This window comes from Hyperoodon ampullatus (genome assembly GCF_949752795.1).
Source record: "Hyperoodon ampullatus genome assembly, chromosome: 5".
Lineage (NCBI taxonomy): Eukaryota > Metazoa > Chordata > Mammalia > Artiodactyla > Ziphiidae > Hyperoodon > Hyperoodon ampullatus.
This window is the reverse complement of record NC_136918.1, coordinates 97,413,602-97,433,242: the sequence shown is the minus strand read 5'-3', so window position 1 is coordinate 97,433,242 and position 19,641 is coordinate 97,413,602. Positions and strand designations below refer to the sequence as shown.

Sequence of the window (19,641 nt, the reverse complement as noted above, 5' to 3'; positions counted from 1 at the left end):
TCTTGGATGAGTCTCCAGTTCTTTCTCTAGACATTCCCCTGTTAAGTTTCAAGGTTTTACTCAGCACCCTATGAAATACAGCTGATCTTTGGAAAGTTCGAGATACGAACATTTAATTCGGGATATAGTCCATGTAAATCTGTGCTTTTGTCTTTTATGTGTGGGGTCCTTGTATTCCGAATTAAAATTCCAGATACTTGCTCTGACAAGTACATCTATGTGGCTGGCAGGTCAGAGTATTTAGGATGGGGACTGTTCCAGAAACTGGGTGTGTGGTTGTTCAATAATGTATTGTTTTTGTGTAGTGGTTGTCTAAGAAAGTTAGCCCCCCCAGAGGGTGGGGTTGCTGCCTAATTTAAAAAAATTTATTTATTTATTTATTTATTTATTTATTGGCTGCATTGGGTCTGTGTTGCTGCGCCCGGGCCTTCTCTAGTTGCAGAGAGCGGGCTTCAGTAGTTTAGCACGCGGGCTCTAGAGCGCAGGCTCAGTAATTGTGGCACACGGGCTTAATTGCTCCGCGGCATGTGGGATCTTCCCGGACCAGGGCTGGAACCCGTGTCCCCTGCATTGGCAGGCGGATTCTTAACCACTGTGCCACCAGGGAAGCCCTAATTTTCTTTTTAGTACTGAAATCAAGTATTTCATTTGTGTTACTGACAATTGTAATTCCAAGTGATATAAGCAATCACTTTGTAATTCTCTTGTGAGATGGGGGTAGGAGGTCAGGTACCTAATGGCAGTATAGAGTTGCTGCCACAGGCCATGAAAAATTTAGATTGGCTGGTAAATAGTCTTAATCAAAATTTGGCAAAACAGACCCAGCAGACCATGGATTTTACTTTTTGCTTGTCATTTGAACATAAATATGAAGCATGAGTAAGTGATGTACTAACTTTTCAGAAAGATTTGAAAACAAGACTGCTCAAGTTGAGATTCCTCATGGAGTGATCACAACTTTTAGATGTGTCCAGATACTTCTTGTTTTCTCTAGTGGTAGGATGGATCATTGAACTACATGATTATTCTAGTCTTTAGGAAAATAAGGACCTACTGTATAGCACAGGGAACTCTACTCAATACTCTGTAATGGCCTATATGGGAAAAGAATCTAAAAAGGAGTGGATATATGTATATGTATAATTGATTCACTTTGCTGTACCCCTGAAATCAGCACAGCATTGTAAATCAGCTATACTCCAATAAAAATTTTTAAAAAAAGAGAAAAATAACATATGGGGCTTTTATCTGTGGTTTATATTTTTTCTGGTTATGTTGCTATTTATAAGGTTTTGACCTTTAGCTCAGATCTGAGAATGATTTGCCCTATGTAAGTTCATGAATATAAATAACCACTTATTGTTGGTTTTTTTTTTTTATTACTAGGAAAGGAAATGTTCCTATCCTTATTCCGCCCACTACTTTGTACTGAAATCTGTGTACATCTCTTTGCTATAAAATTGTATTCTTGATTTCAAATATATTTTCCTTTGCTTCATTTTCAGTATCTTTAACCTGTATTTCATGTGCTTATCTCTGTTGCAGCAGGAAGAATGGTATAAAAATGAAAAACATCAACATGTGCTTCGAATGTGACAAGAAAAGAATAAGGGCTCTCACAATTGCTTGAATTCAGATTTTACACTGGAAGGAAAGTTAGATGTAAACCCTAATTTCTTAGTTCTAATAAGTATCTCTTCTTGGGAACTGGAAATTTCCAAAAAAAAAAAAAGGTAAATTAAATTCAATTATATATTTTTATGTTTTGGTTGATCTAGGAAACTTTTTTTAAGAGTCATTCCTATCTAGCACTATTGTTCTTACTCAATTCTAAGGCAATTTGAGATACCAAATGATATTTTCCTGCTCTCTTTGCAAATAGATTTCTTGCTATAATGCCTAGGTTTTATATTTGTAGGAAAAACCGAGAAATCTGTTACAGATTTCTTTTTTCATTTTGGAATCTTTCATTTTAAATTTGTTTTCTCATATCTGATTTAATGCCTTGTTTCTCCTTATAAGCTCATCTTTAATTATTACTTTTAGAAACCAGCTTTTTTCTTTATATTTGTGAGTTTTATTTCCTGGTGAAGATGAAGGAGAAAAACAAAAACCACCCACAGGTGACAACTATCAACATTTTAGTATGTGTCTTTTCAAAGAGAGGTCTGTCTAGTACACCTCAGGCTGTATCTACTTAGGTGTACAGATGGATCTCTCAATCTCAGTGTTCCACCTACTTGTAGCAGGAAGTCAGATCTTCTCCTAGCATGACCTTCCATAATGATTTTTATAAGAAGTCCCTGGCTGTGAGGGGCTTCTTGCATGTTTGCGTTGCTGCCTATAAGGCCTTTCGTTCCTTTAGCTCTGAAGTCTGCTGCCCTTGTGCTGTCCTTCTGCGCCACTGACCATTGCTGTGCTGCTGCTGAGCAGCTCTGAGCCACACTGACGTCCTCTGAGCTGCTGGCCTTTCCACAGTACGTAGGCCACGGCTACCGTGGTGCAGTGGAGTATTATCTTTGGTCTTCCCTCTCTGGCCATCAGGGAAAACTATGATTCTTGTGGCCAGCTCCTTGAGAAGGGTTTCTGCAGAGGAGCAGAGGGGCCCTGGGGACAGAGTTATTTCCTTTATTTCACAGCCATTTCCTTCCTAGAATTTACAGGTACTTCAGGGTGGGTAGGTAGCTGGGTGTTGGAGAGGGATGATATTGGGGGGCTATGAAATGGTTAAGTTCAGTCTTTCACAGTACTTGGCATCCCTGTGGAGGTGGCCAGGAGTGGGGGATTTATTCCTCTTTAATTTAGGAGAGAAATACCTCTTGCCTAACATGAGTGTAAGCTTTGCCAGGGGAATTTCTGGCACTTAGTACAGCGTGCGGTACAGAGTAGGCCTCCATAATTATTTATCATGTGGTTTGTTGAATCAGCATATATCATGTAAGGAGCTAAGTACTGGGAAGGAATCAAAAAGTATGATACATTGTTATCCTTAAGTTGCTTTTCTCTGATATATAGTTTCTGTTTTTTTTAAAAAAAATATAGTCTTAATTGGTATAGAGTAGTTGGGGAGATGAGAAATACATAGAAATACAGAGATCAGCTGAGAAGTGAAAAACGTAAGTGCTGTGGGAATTCTGAGGATGGAAAGCATACTGGAATAGCTTAGCCTTGTCTCCTTTATGAAGCTGGGGTGAGGAAGTGTTGTCGTATGTCCTTGTGGTATGGGACTTGTGGTATGGGAACATATTAGACCAGAAGAGTGGAGGAGTGAGGGAAGAGGGGGCTTGCCAGGTCCAACACAAAACTGTAGGCATATTGGTGCAGCTAAGGGAGTCTGAGGTCCTCTTCACTGTGGTTATGCACCCTTTGCACCTTTACCTCTCTATCCTGCCTTCCATGGAAAGCCTCACTGGGAACTAAACACTAACATTTTCACTGCGTACCTATATCATAAAAGCAGCTGGGGAGAGCATTTTAAAATAATTACATGGAAGAACAGTTAGGAGCCACATACTCTCAAGTCCTCTGCCTCTATCAGGTGTGATGAAGGATTTGGGTGAGCTGTTACTCCTGAGGCTTAGCTTTCCTCTCCTACATCTTCAGGGCAGGTGTCTTTCCTCCTGTGCCTTGTTACTCAGCTGAGGGAGCATCAGAACCACATGCGTGGTGAGGGAGCCAGAAACCCAAAGGGTGTTTCCTGTCTCCTGCTATACAGAGGGATGGCATCCCTGTTTTCCAGAGGTTATCAGAATGGTTTGCACCTAATCCCAGATCTTCTCATAAAATCACAGGTTTTCTTCTTACTGCTCTTTAAATATAATTACTCTAGTAATGTAATAAAACTTAAACTGTAAGGGAAGGGAAGTGGTTTTATTTACTTAGACCTCTTTAGAAAATTAACACTTGAATTTTGTAATTTCTAAGGGTTTGAAGATATTCTTCTTTGCTCTCTTAAAAGTTAAGACCTAAATAGGTAGTAGGACAGATATCTCTGTATTTACACGGAAGCCTGGAGCTGGGTTTAAGTAAATTGTCCAGATATGGAATAGATGTTACTGTGCTCTGTTTCTTTGCTTTCTCTTATGACTTTGGGTCTTCAGTAAGGTTAAGAAAGAGGAAATATGGGGCTTCCCTGGTGGCGCAGAGGTTGAGAGTCCGCCTGCCGATGCAGGGGACGCGGGTTCGTACCCCGGTCTGGGAGGATCCCACGTGCCGCGGAGCGGCTGGGCCCGTGAGCTATGGCCGCTGAGCCTGCGCATCCGGAGCCTGTGCTCCGCAACGGGAAAGGCCACAACAGTGAGAGGCCCACATACCACAAAAAAAAAAAAAAAAAAAAAAAAAAGAAAGAGGAAATATGGTGTCTTTCCTTTTACTCCACTCTAAGCTGTTGTAATTGGTAATCTGTTTTCTCATCTCCCCTCTTCGAAGGAGTCCTTTGGAGAAAAATGTGCTTCTTAAATCAACCCCAGTTGCTCTTTTATACAAAGAACTCGTAAGGAAACTAGCAGAAAAGAAGCAAGTCAAACTGAAAGCTCATCTGCAGCTCAGAAAAACAAAGACATGGAGTTTTAAGGAGTGAAGGGAGCATGGTGTCGGCCATGGGTGATCAAGACACAGCCAGACAATGTGGATCAGTTTCTTCAAACTACGTTTTTTCTGCTGTCTGCTTGCAGTATTGATGGTGGTAGTGCTGGTCATCAATGTCACTCAGGTAGAGGTGAGTACTCAGCATGCTGCTTCATAACTAAGGGAACCAAGTCGAGGGATTTGGGGCTAACTAGCCTGGAAAATGTTGATCATCTGGGAACTTATCTCAGTCACAGTTCCTGTTTTCATTCATTCAATAAGTGTTTGAGTGCCTTCAATGGTTATATACTGTGTTAGTCACCAAAGGTGCAGTGGTTTCTTCACTATGGAGCTCGTATTCTAAATGTGCATGGGAGAAAATAAGAGTAATAAGTAATCATAGAATATAATAATAAATGATAATTAGAAATTGTGAGAAGTACTATAGAGAAAAGAAAGTGGGTTCTCTAGAGTAGCTTTAGAGTGATGAAAGAAAGTCTTTTCAAGGAGGGGACCTTTTAGCTGACTCCTGGCAGAAAGCTGAAGGAGTATTTCAGGGGAGGGAGATGATGATGTCTGTTTGTTTGTTTGTTTTTAATTAATTAATTTATTTTTGGCTGCTTTGGGTCTTTGTTGCTGCATGCAGGCTTTCTCTAGTTACGGCAAGCAGGGGCTACTCTTCCTTGCGGTATGCGGGCTTCTCATTGCAATGGCTTCTCTTGTTGCGGAGCACGGGCTCTAGGCGTGCGGGCTTCAGTAGTTGTGGCACTCGGGTTCAGTAGCTGTGGCTCACAGGCTCTAGAGTGCAGGCTGAATAGTTGTGGCGCATGGGCTTAGTTGCCCTGCGGCATGTGGGATCTTCCCAGACCAGGGCTCGAACCTGTGTCCCCTGCACTGGCAGGCAAATTCTTAACCACTACGCCAGCAGGGAAGTCCGATGAGTCTGTTTTGAAGACTGGGTGTGGTGCTTAGGACAGGGACCATGTCTTATTGAACCCTCACAAGTGCCTGGCACTGAGAAGTTACTTAGTAGTAGTCACCTCTCCCCCTCTCTTCCATTCCCTTCATGAACTCACATATCACCAAAATTTATGGAGTATTTTTTAATCTAAACTGATGCTGTCCTTTTAATTTTGTTGGCTTGTGGTACTTCTCAGGTTATAGGTCGAACTTAATTACGGTATTTTTTTGGTTTTTGGATTTTGCTGTAGGCTAAATGTTTGTGTCTCTCAAACATCCCCGCCCTGTGGGAACTCAGGTTACTGTTTTCTCTCATGGTTTCATGTGGTTCTTTCCCCAGCCTCCAGGAGTTTCCTTACACACGTGTGCTCTTCAGTACTCTGCTGAATACTTAATTAGGACTCTGTAGATCTCCTGAGTTCTGTGTGCAGCTGTCTCCTACTGTTACTGTCCTGTGGATTCTAACCAGCTTGGTCTTTTAAGACTCTCAGCTCATCTCCTCAATTTAGGGGGTTCTCCAGGCTCCACCTGGGTTCCCCTCTTGCTGCTGCAGCCTGGAGATGCTCTCAAGGCTGTAAGCAAAGGGCAATCAGTCATAGGGATCACTTCCTTTATTTCCCATCTTTCAGGCATCATGTCTTTTGTTGTCTGATGCGCAGTGTCTGGAAAAACCACTGTTTCAGGTGGAGGAGTAGCTCTCACTGTTTCTGTATCTTGGCTGCAAGTGGAAGTCTGAGGGACTTGTATTTGAGGGGGAAGAATTCATAGAGGAGCTGGAGAGAAGGATTAATGGACCAGGGGGAGGAGGAGAAGATGGGACCTAGAGTACAGATGGAGCAGTAACTATGTCGAATGAGGGACATGGTACACTGTGAGTGTTCTTGTTATCGTTTTATTATTAATTATGTAGGAGGAGCCATGCTCCTTCCTCTGACCTAAGAGGGAAAAATGTCATAATGGTTGGCAACGTAGATACATTTGCTGCTGGAAGGTAAGACATTGAGGGAGTTCTTGCCTAGAAAGGAGGCGGAAGGTGGAAGGAGGGTGGAGCCCAGGAGGTTGGTACATAGGGGCTTGAAAGAATGGGGGTGGAAGATGGAGCTGACCCTGCAGGATGATAGAGGCCAATGACTTTCAAGATCATATGTGTGCATGGCGCTTACTCGCATTGATTTTGTGAGTGTGTGTTTGGTTTTACCACGTTCAACAGCCTGGGTGTAAGAAAAGAGAGGATAGTTGTGTAGGTCTAGGATGGCCGAGGAGGGAGGAGAAAGAGAGACTTGAGAGGTTAGGCCATAGTCCCACATCGTTAATGTCATTATAATCAGGAAGGAATGTTAGGAATTATTGTTAGGAATTCCCCTAATAGTTCTGCTGCAGTTCTTGGAAACTTCTGGAGAATGTCCGCTAACAACTCTAGCTATCTGCACGAACACAAACCGAACAATAATGGAGAAGGGAGGTGCCAGTAATATAAATGATGTAGGACAATTTTAATATTGAAAATATAAATAGATCTTTTAGTGGAGGGGGTGAGACACTTCCCCTCGTCTAAAGAGGTTATCTTGTCCAGGCTGAGAGTATTGTTATGACTTTTAAACTGTTCAGTTTATTACTATGATGATAATTGTTAAAGAAGCTTGGGGTGGGGAGTGGGGAGTGGGAAAGGCTCTGAACCTTGGCCGTCTTCCGTCCCTTAATCCCTGGTCTGTCCTAGGCTTCTGATCCTGATTGTACTCTCCTTGCTATTAGAGTATCTGAGTATTTTCTTTTTTTTTCTTTTTTTTTCGGTACGCGGGCCTCTCACTGTTGCGGCCTCTCCTGTTGCGGAGCACAGGCTCCGGACGCACAGGCTCAGCGGCCATGGCTCACGGGCCCAGCCGCTCCGTGGCATGTGGGATCCTCCGGACCGGGGCACGAACCCGTGTCCCCTGCATCGGCAGGCTGACTCTCAACCACTGCGCCACCAGGGAAGCCCTCTGAGTATTTTCTGAAAAGCACAGATTCAATTTTAATTAAAAATATCACATAAGAAAATTAACCATCACAGGTGGTAAGGGGAGAAAAAGCATTTTCAAATATGCCAAATTCAGAGTTGGTTAAGATAAACAAACAAAACAAACAAAACAATCAAACAACACTAAATGCAGCAAATATTCTTTCCATTGGTAACAGGTCTCCTTCATGTTTTTGTTTCCTCATCTCATGCTCAAGTTAGTCTCCCTTATATTGTATATGTGGAGTTTTTTGAAATTTAAGAAAGCAATATTTCCTTTGTCACGACTATTACATTTTTACTTAGTTTTCCAACATAAAATGTGGTTAGATACTTTAAATTCTTCAGCTTCTGAAACATTAATAAAGATTTACTGAATGAAAGTTGAATAAATTCGAAATAATTCATGGGGGTTTAAAAAATACAAATCCTAGGACATCCCGTTTGCTCCATCTCAGATGTATCACACCAAAATCCCCACATTTCCTAAGATTTGGCCAAATTCAGTTAAACAAATAGAGGAACAAATAAGATCCACAAACTAGCAAAACCTCTCTAGTTGGGTGATTGTGAGTAGAGCAACTACTATAGTGAATTCACAGATTTCTGAATTTCTAGACATCTCTGAATGTAAAGGACTTATTATCAAGTTGGTATATACGGTAGGCTGAATAAAGCCCCCAAAGATGTCAGTGTTTGAAATCTTAGAACCTGTGAATATGTTATCTGATAAAAGGGACTTTGCAGACAAGCTTAAGTTAAGAATCTTGAGTTAAGGATATTATTCAGGATTATTTGGGTGGGCCCAATATAATCACATGGGTCTTTATAAGAGAGTGGCAGGAAGGTGGAGGTGATATGATGATGGAAATGGACATTAGAATGATGCAGGTAGAAACCATGGGAGAAAAAATATCACATATGAGAAGGAGATATATATCAATATCTAACAAAAGTTTGTAGGGAGAATTCTCTGTTAGTTCTCTGATAACCTCTCATTGAGCATTGCCTGTATTTATTTGATTTTTCCTTATTCATTGATATTTTAAATATATATGTTTTCCAATTATGAAAACAATACCAGTGTATTAGGGCTTTTGGCTGCAAATAAAGCTGATTCAATCTGGCTTTAATATTAAGGAATAATATTCATTTAGAATAGAAGTCAGGAGGTATAGTTGTGCATAATTCATTTTGCTATGTTGAGCATAGTTCAGGCTCCATTTCTCTGTAAGTCTCTCAGCTGTGCCCTTTGTGCATTAGCTTTGTCTATGGCATCCTCTTTCATGGTTGGATTTTAGGTTGCTGCCACAGCAACAGGTGGTTGCTTTCTTGTACATGTCCAGCTTGAGATACAATTTTTTCCCTCAAAATATTCTCAAGAGTTACTTGCATTTTTTTCATTGGCAAGTAAAATTCAGAGAGCTGTTCCCAGAGTACTGGTGGTGTCTGGATTCAGGTGCATGAATCCATCAGAAACATGCAGCAGCTTTTCATAGAACATTGGGTCACAGGCCCATTCCTGAATCAGTCACTTGGGATTATTCTTTGATCAGTCAGGCCCGCCCCTGAGCTGACCGGTCAGTAAACAGCAGTGTTGTGTTTCAGTAGACAGGAGTGAAACAGGCCTGTGGGACAGGCAAGCATAGTGTTCATTCCAGTCCACACCTTACAGTGGCTCCAGGAGTGACCATTAGTGTTTCCTCTTGGATCTGAATCTAAAAAGATGGCAGACCTTGAAGCTGCCCTTGTTACTGGCCTAGAATAGGGTTATCATTTGGGAAAATTAAGTAAATTGGCATTTTTGCATTCTTTTTTTTTTTTTTTTTTTTTTTTTGCGGTATGCGGGCCTCTCACTGTTGTGGCCTCTCCCGTGTGGAGCACAGGCTCCGGACGCGCAGGCTCAGCGGCCATGGCTCACGGGCCCAGCCTCTCCGCAGCATGTGGGATCTTCCTGGACTGGGGCACGAACCCGTGTCCCCTGCATTGGCAGATGGACTCTCAACCACTGCGCCACCAGGGAAGCCCTCTTTTTCATTTTTAAGTAAAATTCAGGTGACTTAGCACCAAGCATCTGGTGATTCTTGGATTGAGCTGTATGGGTCAGTTTGCTGGCCTTGAGTTGGTAGCTGGTGGCTACCCAAGGAACAAGAGTGACCATGGGAGAGGAAGAGAGGAAAAAGAAAGGAGAAGGAGGCATGCTGTGAGCACACAGTGCATGGTTTGGTCCTTAGTAGTTTGTCATAGCCTCACAACAACTAGAAAAGAGAGGGAGGCTGGAATATTTCCTAAAATGTGATCAGTAGGTAAGGGAAATTCTTCTGTTTTTAAAAAATTGAGATATAATTTACATATAACGTTGTGTAAGTTTAAGGTGTATGATGTGTTGATTTGATACATTTATATATTGTAATATGATTACCACTATAGTGTTAGCTAGCACTTCTGTCATGTCACATAATTATCATTTCTTTTTATGGTGAGAACAATTAAGATCTTGTTTGTTAGCAACTTTGAAGTTTGTTACATAAACTTATTATATTTATATTAATACAATAATACACTATTGTTGACTACAATCACTATGCTATGTGTTTGATCTCTAGGACTTATTTATCTACTAGTTGCAAGTTTGTACCCTTAAACAATATCTCCCTAATTCCCCAATCCCCTAGCCCCTGGTAATCATTTTATTCTTTGTTTTCACGAGTTCAGCTTTTTTTTTTTTAACACTTTATTCCTTTTTTTTTTTTTGGCCTCACCATGTGGCTTGTGGGATCTTAGTTCCCCAACCAGGGATTGAAAGCATGGAGTCCTAACCACTGGACTGCCAGGGAATTTTGGAGTTCAGTTTGTTTAGATTTCACATATAAGTGATATGGGGTATTTGTCTTTCTCTGACTCATCTCACTTAGCATAATATTCCAGTGTGTGTGTGTGTGTGTGTGTGTGTGTGTGTGTGTGTGTGTGTGTGTGTGTGTATACACCACTGCAATTTCTTTATTCGCCCATCAGTGGACTTAGGTTCTTTCCATATCTTGGCTATTGTGAGTAATGCTACAGTAAACATGGGTGTGCAGATATCTTTTTTTATACCTTTTTTCATTTCCTTAGGATATATACCCAGAAATGGGATAGCTGGATCATATGATAGTTCAATTTTTAATTTTTTGAGGAACCTTCATGCTGTTTTCTGTAGCAGCTGAACTAATTTACATTCCCAACAACAGTGTATAAGGGTTCCCTTCTCTCCCTATCCTCTTTATCTTCCTTATGATAGCCATTCTAATAGGTGTGATGTGATATCTTATCATGGTATTGATTTGCATTTCCCTGATGATTAGTGATGTTGATCATCTTTTCATGTACCTGTTCACCATTTGGATGTCTTCTTTGGAAAAAATGTCTATTTAGTTCCTCTGGCCGTTTATTTATTTATTTATTTACGTATTTTTGGTTGTGTTGGGTTTTTGTTGCTGTGCACGGGCTTTCTCTAGTTGTGGCAAGTGGGGGCTACTCTTTGTTGCAGTGCATGGGCTCCTCATTGTGGTGGCTTCTCGTTGCGGAGCACGGGCTCTAGGCACGCGGGCTCAGTAGTTGTGGCTTGCGGGCTCTAGAGCGCAGGCTCAGTAGTTGTGGTGCATGGGCTTAGTTGCTCCACGGCATGTGGAATCTTCCCAGACCAGGGCTTGAATCTGTGTCCCCTGCATTAGCAGGTGGATTCTTAACCACTGCGCCACCAGGGAAGTCCCCCTCTGCCCATTTTTAAAATTGGATTTTGTTGTTATTCTTATTGAGTTGTTGATTTTTGCTTTTGTTGCTTGTGCTTTTGGTGTCATATCTAAAAAAATCATTGCCAAGACCGATGCCAAGGCACTTCTTCTTCTAGTATTTTACAATATCAGATCTTATGTTTGTTTTTAATCCATTTTGAGTTCATTTTTGTGAGTGGTGTAAGATAGGGGTTCAATTTCATTGGTTTGTTTGTGGTTAACCAGTCTTCCCAGCACCATTTTTGAAGAGACTATGCTTTCCTCATTGAGTATTTGTTTGCTTCCTTATCAGATATTAGTTGACTGTTTATGTGGAGGTTTATTTCTGAACTCTTGATTGTATTCCATTGGTCTATATGTCTGTATTTATGCCGGTACCATACTGTTTTGATTACCATAGCTTTGTAGTGCAGTTTGAAATCAGGACGTGTGATACCTTTAGATTTATTCTTTTTTCTCAGGATTGCTTTGGCTATTTGGGATCTTTGTTGTTCCACATAAATTTTAGGATTGTTTTTTCTATTACTGTGGAAAATGCCATTGGAATTTTGATAGGGTTTTCACTGGATCTATAGATGACTCTGTTAGTATAGGGGTTTTAACAATATTAATTCTTCCAATCTATGAACATGGGCTCTCTTTCCATTTGTTTATGTCTACTTCAGTTTCTTTTCTTTTTTTTTTTTTTTACTTCAGTTTCTTTCATCAAAGTTTTCATTGTATAGATCTTTCACTTCCTTGGTTAAATTTATTCCTAATTATTTTATTGTTTTTGATGCTACTGTGAATGGGATAGTTTTTTTTATTTTTTTCCAGATGTTTTGTTGTTAGTGTATAGAAATGCAATTTATTTCTGTATGTTGATTTTATATCCTGCAGCTTTACTGAATTTGTTGATTAGTTCCAACAGGTTTCTGATTGAGTCTTTAGGATTTTCTAAATACAGGTGACCCTTGAACAAGATGAGTTTGAACTGTATGGGTTCACTTATACATGGATTTGTTTTCAGTAGTAAATACTACAGTACTACATAATCCACAGTTGGTTGAATCTATGGATGTGGAACTGCAGATATGGAGAAACCATGTATACGGAGGGCTGACTATAAGTTATATGCAGATTTTCGACTGTGTGGAGGGTAAGTGCCCCTAACCTCTGCATTGTTCAAGGGTCAAATGTATGAGATGATATCATCTTCAAATAATGACAATTTTACTTCTTCATTTCTGATTTGGATGCCTTTTATTTCTTTGTCTTGCCTAATTACTCTAGCTGACACTTATAGTACTATGTTGAATCAGAGTGGTGACTGTGGACATTCTTGTTTTGTTCTTGATTTTAGAATAAAAGCTTTTAATCTTTCACTATTGAGTGTGATATTAGCTGTGGGTTTGTTGTAAATAGCCTTTATTAAATTTACCTTCTATACCCAGTTTGTTGAGAGGTTTTTATCATGAAAGGATGTTGTATTTTATCAAATACATTTTCATTCTATTAATATGGTATATCACATTTATTGTTTTGTGTATGCTGAATCATACTTGCATCCCAGGGATAAATCCCACTTGGCCATGGTATGTATCCTTTTAATATATTGTTGAATTTAATATATTGTTGAATTAATATTTTGTTGAGAATTTTTGCATCTGTATTCATCAGGGATGTTGCCCTATAGTTTAGTTCTCTTGTAGTGTCCTTATCTGGCTTTGGTATCAGGGTAATGCTGGTCTCATAAAGTGAATTTGGGAGTGTCCTCTCCTTTTCAATTTTTTGGAAGAGTTTGAGAAGTTTTGGTGTTAATTTTTAACACCAGCTTTTAGTTTTGTTGATCTTTTCTGTTGCTTTTCTGGTCTCTAATTCATTTATTCCCACTGTGATCTTTATTTCTTTCCTTCTGCTAACTTTGGTCTTAGTTTGTTCTTCTTTTTCTACTTCCCTGAGGTGTAAAGTTAGGTTGCATGAGATCTGTTTTCTTAATATATACATTTATTGCTATGAACATCCCTCTCAGAACTGCTTTTGTGGTAGGTTTTCCATAGGTTTTAGTATGTTATTTCCAGCTTCATTTGTTTTGAGATATTTAAAAATATTCTTTTTCAACTTATTCTTTGATCTATTGGTTGTTCAGGAGTACGTTGTTTAATTTCTACATATTTGTAGATTTTCCAGCTTTCTGCTTGTTGTTGATGTCTAGTTTCATACCACTGTGGTCAAAAAGGATAGGTGGTATGATTTCATTCTTCTTAAATTTGCTAAGACTTGCTTTGTGGCCTATCATGTGATCTAAAGTGGGGCATGTTCCATGTGCACTTGAGAAGAATGTGTATTCTGCTGTGATTGAATGTTCTATAAACGTCTCAGGTTCATTTGATCTAATATATGGTTCCAGTCCAATGCTTCTTTATTGATTATCTGTCTGGGGGATCCATCCATTGCTGAAACTGGGGTATTGAAACCCCCTATTATTACTATATTGATGTGTATTTTTCCCTTCAGTTATGTTGGTATTTGCATAATAGATTTAGGTGTTTTGACATTGGGTAGGTATAGATTTATGATTGTTATATTTTCTTGATGTATTGACCCATTTATCATCATATAATGATCTTCTTTATCTCTTGTTACTGGTTTTGGTTTAAAGCCTATTTTGTCTCATATAAGTATAGATAACCCCCTTTCTTTTGGTTTCTGTTTGCATTTAATGTCTTTTTCCATCCCTTCATGTTGAGTCTTTTTGTGTCATGAAATCTGAAGTGAATCTATTGTAGGCTGCATGTAGTTGGGTCTTATTTTTTTATTCATTCAGCCACTCTGTGCCTTTTGGTGAATTCAATCCACTTACATTTAGAGTGTTTATTGATACATAAGGACTTATTAATGCTATCTTATTAATTGCTTTCTATTTGTTTTGCATTTTCATTGTTTCTTTTCCCCTCTGTTTATGCCTTCCTTTTTTTGTAAATTAGTGATTTTCCATGGTGATATGCTCTGTTTTCATTTCTTTCGCTTTTGTGAATTTTCTTTATGTTTTTGTTTCGTGGTTACATAAAACATTTCATAGATAAAGCAGACCATTTTAGGCTGATAACAGCATAACTTCAATTGCACACAAAGCTCCACCTTTTTTTTTTTTTTTTTTTTTTGTGGTACGCGGGCCTCTCACTGCTGTGGCCTCTCCCGTTGCGGAGCACAGGCTCCGGACGCGCAGGCTCAGCGGCCATGGCTCACGGGCCTAGCCGCTCCGCGGCATGTGGGATCTTCCCAGACTGGGGCACGAACCCGTGTCCCCTGCATTGGCAGGCGGACTCTCAACCACTGCGCCACCAGGGAAGCCCAAAGCTCCACCTTTTTATTCCCTCCCTTTTATATTTTTGATGTCACAGTTTACCTCTTTTTGTACTGTGTATTTGTTAACAAGTTATAGTAGCTGTAGTTATTTTCTTTAACCTTTATACTATAGTTAAGTGGTTAACACACCATCCTATTACAGAATTAGAGTTTTCTAAATCTGTATATTTATCTTCACCAGTGTGTTGTATACTTTTGTATGTTTTCATATCACTAGCATCTTTTCATTTCAACGTGAAGAACTGCTTTCAGCATTTCTTGCAGGGCAGGTCTAGTGGTGATGAACTCCCTCAGCTTTTGTCTGTCAAGGAAAGTCTTTATTTTTCCTTCACATCTGAAGGATAACTTTTCTGGGTATTCTTGGCTGGCAGTTTTTTTCTTTCAACACTTTGGATATGTCATCCACTCTCTCCTGGCCTGTAGGTTTTCTGCTTAGAAATCTACTGAGAGCTGAATGGGCATTCTTTTGTAGATTACAATATTTTTTCCTTTGGCTGCGTTTAGGATTCTCTCTTTAGGCTTGTTTTTTGACAGTTTCATTATAATGTGTCTTGGAGAAGGTCTTTTTTGCATAGAGATAAAAGGGTGATCTATTAGCTTCTTGAACTTGGTTGTCCAAGTATATATCCCTAGGTTTGGGAAGTTCACAGCTATTATTTCTTTAAATAAACTCTGCCCCCTTTTCCCTCTCTCCTCTCTCTCAAACCCTGATTATTCTAATATTTGTACATTTGGTGGCATCGCATAGATCATGTAAGCTTTCTATGCTCTTTTTCATTCTTTTTTTCCTGCGTTCTCTTCTGATTGGTTTATTTCAAAGTTCCTGTCCTCTAGCTCCCTTATTCAGTCTTCCATTTGATCTCCTTTGCTATAGATGCTCTCTATTGCATTTTTTCATTTTATTCATGGAATTTTTCAGCTCCAAAATTTCCATTTGCTTCTTCTTTATGATTTCTATCTCTTTGTAAGTTTCTGATTTTGTTCATGTATATTTTTACTTGTTTGTCTATGTTTTATTGTAGCTCATTGAGTTTCCTCAAACAGCTATTTTGAATTCTTTATCTTCTAGGTCGTTAATTCTGTGCCTTTGAGCTTGGTTATTGGAGGATTATTGTTGTCTTTTGGTGATGACACATTTCCTTGATTCTTTATGTTCCTTGTACATTTGCATTGCTGCTTTCACACTTGAAATAGCAGATACCTCCTCCTGTCTTACTAGTTGCCTTTAGATGGGATAAAATGTTCATTAGTCCTGTTTTATCTGTGGTTTTTTCTGCCCTTGTATGGGTACACTTGCTTCCCATGTCTTGCTTCTTCTTGTGGCACAGTTTTTAACCTTTTCTTACAATCCACCAGGCTAGCTGCTGTTAAGCTTTTGTTTTCCAGAAGGAGGCACTATGGCTTAAGTTTGTGTTTCTCCCTTGTCCACAGAAACTGATAGTGTCCTGTTTAGCAGAGTCTCACTCACTGCCTCATTTGGGAGCATGCACAGGAGCTGCTGGTTCCAGAGTGTGGGGAGGTGTGGGTTTAGCACTCAGGGCATTGGGAGTGCTCATGGGCTCTGTGGAAAGATTGTCAGGTGAGGGTCTCCCATGAGCTCGTGGGTGGACTCCCTGCTAAAGTCCTGAGCACAGTTAGTAGGAACTGCATCCCTTCAGTGCCCTTTGGTATTCTTTTTTTTTTTTTTTTTGCGGTACGCGGGCCTCTCACTGCTGTGGCCTCTCCCGTTGCGGAGCACAGGCTCCGGACGTGCAGGCTCAGCAGCCACGGCCAACGGGCCCAGCCGCTCTGCGGCATGTGGGATCTTCCCGGACCGGGGCATGAACCCGTGTCCCCTGCCTCGGTAGGCAGACTCTCAACCACTGCGCCACCAGGGAAGCCCTACCCTTTGGTATTCTTATCTGCCTCTTTCCTGATCCCTTCCCTCCCTCCAGTCATGGAGATCCCACCTCAGTACTTGGGGTGCTGCTGAATTAAGTGGGTTTCTCTCACAATGGGGGTAGCTGGGCACTAACTTGCACTCTCCTTTTCCCTCTTGGAAGAGGGCGCTCCTGGGTTGTTCAGCCCTGGGCTTGTTATGTGTGGGGAGGGGCAGTGCTGGCAAAGTTTCTCGTACCCTCTTAGTCACATCCAAACTTGTATTTTTTTTCTTTCTGGGATTTCCCCTTGGGAAGACTGGATTTCTACAAATTCTTTCTCATCTGTTGGTATCTGCCTGGGTCAGCATGCTCCAGGTTTTCCCTGACTATGGCCAAGAGGGATTGGGACAAGTTCACTGGCTATGCTGTCTTCACTGAGGTTTATCCGCCTATTACCAGATACACATGTGGTCGAGACTCCTCCTAGGTCCCTTGGCGTGTGGTACTGGATCCCACAATTCCCACAGAGGCACTTTTGTTTTTGGATGGGTGCCTAATTTGTTGTTAAAAAGGGGGACAAAAAAGGAGGAATGTCTTACGCCATGTCATGACGCTGATGTCAACTCTGCTAGGGAAAAATTTTCAAAGTCATTATTACCCTTTTTAATGAACAAATAATACTATGTGTTCCTTTAAAATGAAGGAGCCTAATGAAAGTCTTCCAATTGAGAGTGTCTGGATACAAGTGTAAAATGAAAGGGAAAAAATACAGAATCTAAGAAGATCATTAAAAATCCTTTTGTATTTTGGGATTATTTTTACTTTGTTTGGCATTATGTTTACCTCGTATAGGATTTTGAAGTGATTTGGCGTAGATGGGGAGCCTGAGGCCTTGTTTAAGTGGTTTATAGCAGGTAATACTAGCTATTGAGGAGAGTGATTTTCAGTTTTGCCTTGCTGTTGTTGTTTTTCCTTGCAATTTAACTTATTGCATAATGTCAGATGCAGTCCCCTGGGTTAGGTACGAAAAAGGTCCTGCACCCAATTTCCAATGTGGGTAGGGGGGATTTTTCCATACCGCCAGGCAATTCTTGGACACCAGCAGGGTGACCTACAGTTCAAATCAATTCTGACACTGTAACTGAGCAGGACCCTATGGGCCCTTCCTGGACAGACCCCCTCCCCCAGGTCCTCTGCCTGCCTCTCCTTTGTAGAAAAGCTGTAGTTTCTCAGGCCTCCCGAGAGTCACAAAAGCCTGGCCCAAGAATTAATGATTGAAAGGACAATATAGTGACAAAAGTAGCAGTTGGGCCAGGAGAACTGGTAACAATTGAAACAGTAAATCAGCCACATGGCAGTCACAGTATCCATAGTTCCTCCCTGAAATACATAGATAACAGTATCTGATACACATTCCTGAGTTGTTTTACAGATGCTAAAACCCCCACCAAATGGAAGAAGTTAACTATTTGATGATCGTGAGCACATAGCCCCCAGAACATCTGGAACTTGAAGATTGATAATGTTAACCCCTGTAACACCGCCTTGCTACCACACCATCAACCAGTCAGAGAATTGTGCACGAGCTGATCATATACTCTGTGACTCCCCTCCCTCACCTTCCCTTTAAAAATGCTTCCTTGAAACCCATTCGGGAGTTGGGGTGTTTCTGAGCACTAGCTGCCCTGGACTCCTAGTTTGGCACTTTACGATAAACGCTGCACTTTACTTCCCCACAACCTGGTGTCAGTAGATTGGCTTTCCTGTGCGCAGGCGAGTGGACCCAAGTTTGGTTTGGTAACAACACTGTTTACCTGAATATAGCATCAGATCCCACAGGTTAAGGGCTCAGTCCTATAAGACTCTCCCCAAACCCCAACTTCAGATGCCAGTAACAAGTCCAGGTTGTCACCTGCTTCTGACTGACTATAGATCAGAAGTTCCAATGGTCTCTGCCTTGGCTTCAATTAATTTGCTAGAGGAGCTCACAGAAATCAGAGAAACATTTTACTTACAAAATTACTGGTTTATTATAACCAGTTATAACTCAGGAGCAGCCAGAAGGAGGAGATGCATAGGGCAAGGTATATGGGAAGGACATAGAGCTTCCATGCTCTGAGTGCACCATTCTCCTTGAATCTCCATGTGTTCACCAACCCGGAAGCTCTCCAAACCCCATCCTTTTGGGTTTTTATGGAGGCTTTATTCCATAGGTGTTATTGATTCAGCCTCCAGGGGTGGAGGTCCAGGGTGGGACTGAAGGTTCCAACCCTCTAATCATGGTTGGTTCTCCTGACAACCCAACCAGCCCCCATCCTCAGGTGCTTTCCAAAAGCCACCATAGTAACATACACCCTGCTGTGGTGGAAAGGGGCTTTTAACGAAGAACAAGGCACCCATTTCCCCTTTATGACTCTGAAGTGTTTTCAGGAATGGAGGACATGAAACCAAATATTACAGCAAAAGATGCTCCCATTGCTCTTATCACTGCCAAGGATTTTGGGAGCTGTGAGCCAGGAACTGTGGATGAAGACCAAATGTATATTTCTTACAAATCACAGTATTGCTGGTACATAGCTATTTTTCCCATCCATGTGTTCATCTGTCTTTCTGTCTATTAAGAAAATAATTAATGAAAAGTATAAAACACTTGAAAGAATAGAGAGTGGTATTAAGTACTTAATTGAATTCCCTCCCCAGTCGTCACCCTCAGTGTTGTTTCTTGGATGTAACTGCTTGTTTTTAATTATTTGCTTAGTTAGCACAAATTACACATTACACAGTTATATCTTGTTTTGTCAACTTTACACTGTACCTTCTGACCTTTCCACATCAGGCAGTACAGCATGGATGGTTAAGTTAAAACACAGACCGAACTCAGACTGCTTGGGTTCTAGTCCAGGTTTGCTGCTTATAACCTATGTGACCTTGGGCAAATTATCAAGCCATTCATTGCCTCAGTTTCCTTGTCTATCATATGGCATAATAATAGGACTTATCTCATGGGATAATTTAAACATTGTATTAAAAGATTTATGTAAAGTCTTCAGAAGAGTGTCCGGCACATAGGTGCTTAGTAGATGTTGGTTGATACTGCTGTTCCTGTTAAGATAATGAAAGATGAGGTCTTCTGCTGACT

General features: G+C 40.6%; 1 protein-coding gene across 1 annotated transcript in view; it reads left to right on the top strand.

The window, feature by feature from the left end:
- Window positions 1–3,940: 3,940 nt before the first annotated feature.
- The window catches only part of NXPE3 (neurexophilin and PC-esterase domain family member 3), a gene marked incomplete at its 3' end in the record, with an annotated part of 48,231 nt that continues 32,530 nt past the window's right edge, over window positions 3,941–19,641 (top strand). Inside the window, exon 1 of the mRNA XM_079705587.1 lies at window positions 3,941–4,717. Coding sequence (XP_079561713.1) covers window positions 4,625–4,717 — 93 coding nt within the window. The 5' untranslated portion in view covers window positions 3,941–4,624. The remainder of the gene's footprint in view (window positions 4,718–19,641) is intronic.